General features: G+C 43.1%; 1 protein-coding gene across 1 annotated transcript; it reads left to right on the forward strand.

The window, feature by feature from the left end:
- The first annotated feature begins 336 nt into the window (after positions 1-336).
- On the forward strand, positions 337-2,101 carry Armh2 (armadillo like helical domain containing 2). The gene is given in 3 exon segments (XM_051143215.1): positions 337-505; positions 1,672-1,851; positions 1,854-2,101. Coding segments are annotated over 3 exon segments (597 nt in total).
- The last annotated feature ends 3,781 nt before the right edge of the window (positions 2,102-5,882 follow it).

Genomic DNA, 5,882 nt, shown 5'->3' on the forward strand with positions numbered 1-5,882 from the left:
GAAGCAAGGTCAAAGGTCATAAGTTGAAAGATCAGAAAAGGCCTACAAAAAGTGTGGCTGAAAACTGAACAGAGAAGAGGAAGGACAGCAGGTTGCCAAGAAGAGACTTGATACCCTCTGAGCATATACAGGGGGAGGTAATCCCCCTCAGGAACAGTCATAGGAGAGGGGAATAATGGGAAAATGGAGGGGGGGAGGGAAGAATGGGAGGATACAAGGGATGGGATAAACCTTGAGATGTAACAAGAATAAATTAATAAAAAAAAAAAAAAAAAGAAAAAAATAACAGCAGCATAGCGTGCACTTACAAAAATCAGGGAGACAAAAGGTAGGAAAATGTTGGTCCAGGTGATAGAAATCTTCATCTGCCGCATCAAGGAAGCAGCAGACCGTCCTAGCGCTGATGAAATTAAGAAATGCCAAGCTCACTGCAGCATTTTGAATAACGAAGTATGCCGCAGCATAAGCTTTGATAAGGAAAAGACCTCCTTAGGAGAGGTCAAGGGCGTGGAAGGGGTGGCCAGGAGAGCAATGCCCATCCTGTGCTTGCTTAGTCTCATTACTTTATTATTGTGTATAATAATTCTGTCAATAATACTTCAATTGGGGTGACTCTGTGTGTGTGCGCGTGTGCATGCATGCATGTGTGCGTATGTACACGTTCCTTATATGTAAGAATTTGTTTTGTTTGTTTTGTTTTTGTTTTTTGAGACAGCGTTTCGCTATTGAATCCTGGCTATCCTGAAATTCAATTTGTAGACCAAGCTGTCCTGGAACTCACAGAGATTTGCCTGCCTCTGCCTCCTAAGTGCTGAAATTAAAGGTGTGCGCCACCACAAAAAAAAAAAAAAAAAGAAGAAAGAAAGAAAAAAAGAAAACTGAACAGAGAAATCATATAGATTATCTCTGAAAAGAATATTCCAGGAGGCTAGAGAGATGATGGCTCAGTGGTTAAGAACGCTGCTGTTCTTCCAGAGGACCTGGATTTGATTCCCAACACCCATATGGCAGCTTACAACTGTCACATGCCCTCTTCTGGCCTCTAGGGTTACCAGGCATATACATTATATATACAGACATACACATAGGCAAAACACACATGCACATAAAATAAAAATAAATGTTAAAAAAAAAGACTGTTCCAGAAGCAATAAATACAAAGGTTTTGAAAAAGTAACATGGTTGATGTTTTAAATTTTCTATATTCTTTGCATCATTATACTTTTACAAGTTCATATAAATAAAGTACACAGTCAAGGACATTTTTTATGGGATATGTTTCAAAAATAGAGCCAAGCCGGGTGTGGTGGTGCACACCTTTAATCCCAGGACTTGTGAGGCAGAGGCAGGTGGATCACTGTGAGTTCGAGGCCAGTTTGGTCTACAAAGTGAGTCCAGGACATCCAGGGCTACACAAAGAAGCCCTGTCTCAGAAAACCAAAATAATAATTACTACTATTTAATACTACTATTAATAAATAATAATAATAATAATAATTTAAAAGTGGATGATGTCCGAGGCTATGTCCTAACCTCAAGTATGCCCATACATGTACTGAAACATCTACACATCTACACACACACACACACACACACACACACACACACAGAGCAAGAATGCACAAGGGGCTCTGAAATGTTACCTCTGGAACCCAAATGCTTGTCTTACAGGAGGCACGAGTGCTGCACAGTTTGCCACTGAGTACATGAAAGAAGTCGCTTCCATTCTGCAGAGTGGTAAGGTGATATCATCCAAGGTGAAGATCCTGCTGCTGCAGAGTGTGGCGTGTTGGTGCTACTTAAACCCCACCAGCAAGAAGAGGGCCAGACAGATGAAGTTGATTCCTACTTTTCACCTTTCTTCGATGCTACCTGCAACTCCACCGTCAAAGCTGAACTGAACAGCCACCACCTCGTTAATTTTTGGATCTGCTATGCTCTCTCTGCCATGACCTGGAATAACTCATCTATCATGAAGGCGCTGAGGTCCTACAGCTCTCTAAAATACCACCTGCAGATCTTGGCTATGGAGAACTGGACTGGGTGGTCTGAAAATTTTGCCGAGGTCTTGTATTTCCTAATAGGTTTTCACAGGAGTTAATTTTTTTTTTTCAGTCTAGTTAACACGTTTTGGCTCTCTGTACCATTGCATTACCCTGGAAACCTGAAATAAAGAATAAAACCCATGTGTTGGTCCACAGCACTGTCTTATTCACTTAAAAAAGTTCTGTGCATGATCTGAGGAGATAGTTTGGTGGGGCTAGCACTTGCTGTGCATGCCTGAGGATAAAGGCTAGATTCCCAGAACACACCTAAAAGCTGCATGGGTTGTGGCAGCCTGCATGTGGTTCCAGCAGTGATGAAGCCTCGGTATAAATGATGGACATTGATGAAGATACGCTAGGTCAACCGCAGACCTATACACACACGCTGCACACATACAAGCACGCATACACACACAATCCATGTACAGTCTATCAACTGTTATCATAAAACTTCCTAACAGTTCTTCTGCCTAATGTGACCTTATAGATACGGTGCTCATGGAGCTCACACAGTTGTAATCTCTCCCTTTATGACATAAAGACGCTAAATCATTGAGACTTGTAATCCAAGCTCAACCTACTTGGCAGGAGGGTTGTGAGTTCACAGCTAGCCTGGGCAACACAGTGAGGACCCTCTTCTCCTGAGTTTGAGGCCAGCCTGATCTATAGAGCAAGTTCCAGGACAGCCAGAGCTACACAGAGAAACCTTGTCTCAAAAAACAGAGAGAGGGAGAGAGAGGGGGGAAGGGAGGGAGGGAAGAGAGAGAGAGAGAGAAAGAGGAGGCCAGGTGTGTTAACAGCACCCAGGAGGCAGTCCTCTATAATGGGAGGCCAGTCTGTGTGGTTTACCTACATATTTAGTAACAGGCCAGCCAGAGCTATATAATGACACCCTGTCTTAAAAAAAAAAAAAAAAAAAAAAAAGTGTGTGCAGGCAAGGCAACTGGAAGCAAATGGTCCAGTGGATGAAGAGCTTGTCACACAAGTATAAGGACCTGAGTTCAAATCCCCAGAACCCACCTAAAGCTGAACACGGTAAAGTATGCTTGTAATCACCGCACTCATATGGCATATGAGAGGCAGAGACAGGAGACTCCCTGAAGATTGTAGGTGAGCTAGAACTGCTGTTCATGGGTGTGAACAAGAGATCCTGTCTCAAATAAAACAGAAGGTAAGGGCTGACAGCCAAGGGCGCCCTCTGACTTCCACACGCACACTGCAGCACTCACACACCTATGCTCACATGAATATGTACATGCCCATCATGTACATATACACACAAAAAATATTTTTTAAGGTAGGAAAGAAAAGGCAAGTAGGCCTGGTGGCACACACGTAATCCCAGGTTTAAAATCAAATGCTGCAAGGTCTTAGGGATAGCTCAACAGCTGAGTGCTTCTGCTCTTCCAGAGGACTTGGTAGGTGGAGGCAGAAGGATTGGGAGTTCAAGGTCATCAGCTGCTGTCTGACTCTGAGGTTAACCTAAACTATGGAAGGTGTGTGCTATTGCAAAGTTGAATATTGCTCTGGAAATATTGGGTGGTTTGTTGTTGTTGTTGTTGTTTACACAAAGGCCAAAGCGATTGCCTCCAATGTCAACCACTAAACCATGAACGTAATTTTCTAATAATACGGCTTTTAAGCTGATTCAGAGCAATTACTTCATTACCAATTCCTCATTGAGAGAAAAAAACAACAACTATGCCCTGGGTTCTCATCACAGCACATACCACATACCAGGGACAGCAGTACATGCCTGAAATCTCAGCACTTGGGAAGTGGGAGCAAAAGCAAAGGAGTTCAGTGGCATCCTCGGCTAAGGCCTGAGCGAAGAGTGAGTGGGCTTTGATGTTTTGAAGGCCCACGCTGGGCCCTATGTCTTTCTCTCTGCCTGCTGCCCAAGGATCAGCTCCTTCTCCAGCACCATGTCTGCCTGCATGCTGCCACCTGACACAGTGATAACCACCTAAGCATCTAAACCTGCAGGCAAGCCCCCAATTATTCCTTGTGACAGCTGCCTTGGTCTCGCTGTCTGTTCACCCCAATAAAACAGTGACTACCATTACATACTCACATGTTCTTACTGCGTTCACATGCCCACTCTCTATATAACTGTTACGCAATTAGGCAACATAATTCCTTCAATACTTCTCAGAGCCGTCAACTAACACAGTGTGATTGCATACTCTCGTACAACTCTTTTCCCTGTGGTGGCTTTTCGCTTAGCTCCTGGACACCTGCCATTATATTCTCACATTTTTTCTTCCCTATCTTTAGCATCTCTTGGAGAGCACACCATCATGGGACCCAGCAAGCTAACAAGTATCCTAGGTCTCATGTCCAGGTACCTCCACCACCCCTATCATGTATGTAGATCCTACTCTGTATCCCCTTGCCTTCCATTGTCCAGCGTCCTTAGTCTTCACTGAATGGGGCAGAGTCAGCATGTTTTTCAACTTGCATGGGCTAGGCGAGAACTCTACCACTGAGCTACATATCCAGCCTTGACTGATAGATTCAACTTCAATCTTTTTTTTAAAGATTTATTTATTCATTTATTATGTATTACAATGTTCTGCCTGCATTTATGCCAGCAGCCCAGAAGAGGGCACCATAGGTGGTTGTGAACCATCATGTGGTTGCTGGGAATTGAACCGCCGACCTTTGGAAGAGCAGCCAGTGCTCTTAACCTCTGTGCCATCTCTCCAGCCCCAACTTCAATCTTTTACTAAACCCAGAAAAACAGTAGCAAGTAGCAATGACAGAGAGGAAAGCTGAGTCCATCGTACTGGGTTTATACTTTCTGAAGTCATCAATCATGTCATTTCACTCTCTAATGAAATCGAGAATATTGAGCTACTGGAGTGTCCTATACCTGGAAGAAAATATGTGATACAGAGAAATATTTATACAGCCAATTAAAAGTGTTAAACTGGTGCTGGGCATGGCGGCACACACCTTTAATCCCAGCACTCAGGAGGCAGAGGCCAGCAGATCTCTGTGAGTTCGAAGCCAGCCTGGCCGACACAGTGAGTTCCAAGAGAGCCAAGGCTACACAGAGAAACCCTGTCTCAAAAAACAAACACATACACAAAAAAGTGTAAAACTCGGTGAGGGTGTGGCTTTAGTGCTAAAGTCTTTGCCTAGCCTGCAGGAAGTCAATCTTTAACAATTGAAGAAAAAAAAATAAAAAGTAGTATAAAATAAAAATATATACCCCTTTAAAAACATATACCAACATTCTACATATACTAGTGAATGACAGTCTTTCCTTCTGCTTCAGAAGATTCTGGCATGGCTGGACTGTACTTTATACCAATCATAAAGTGACATTTAGATTGCTTCCCATCTCAACAGGTCAAAACAATAATGTGTAGTGACAATTTTGGAACTTCGGTACATTTTCAGAATGTGCTTTCATTTTAACCCTAGCTGTAGGCATGTGAGGCTGCTTCAGGCTGTCCACAGAAGCTGACTATGACTTGCCTCATGCTCTAGCAAGGCATGGTTTTGCCAGTGGCAGATAGTTTCTGCAATTGTTTGACGTTTGGCACTCTGGGAACTTTTCAGAGGGTGTATAAATGCTAGGACCCTGAGAGGTTGGGTTGGTGGGTGTTTGTGGGGAGGGTTGGCATGAAGTTTATTAGTAGCCATGATCAAAGAAGAAACAAAATAGATTCAGGGATCTTTCTATAAATGTCCTTCATTCTCTCCTATCTACTGATAGGGGTGAAACCAGCGGGATAGGGGTGGGAAATAAGAACCCACAAAGTAGCAGAGACCAGCTATAGTAATGAATATCATATATTTCATACAAGTGTATCAAAGATATTTCTA

This window comes from Acomys russatus, chromosome 3 (assembly GCF_903995435.1).
Source record: "Acomys russatus chromosome 3, mAcoRus1.1, whole genome shotgun sequence".
Lineage (NCBI taxonomy): Eukaryota > Metazoa > Chordata > Mammalia > Rodentia > Muridae > Acomys > Acomys russatus.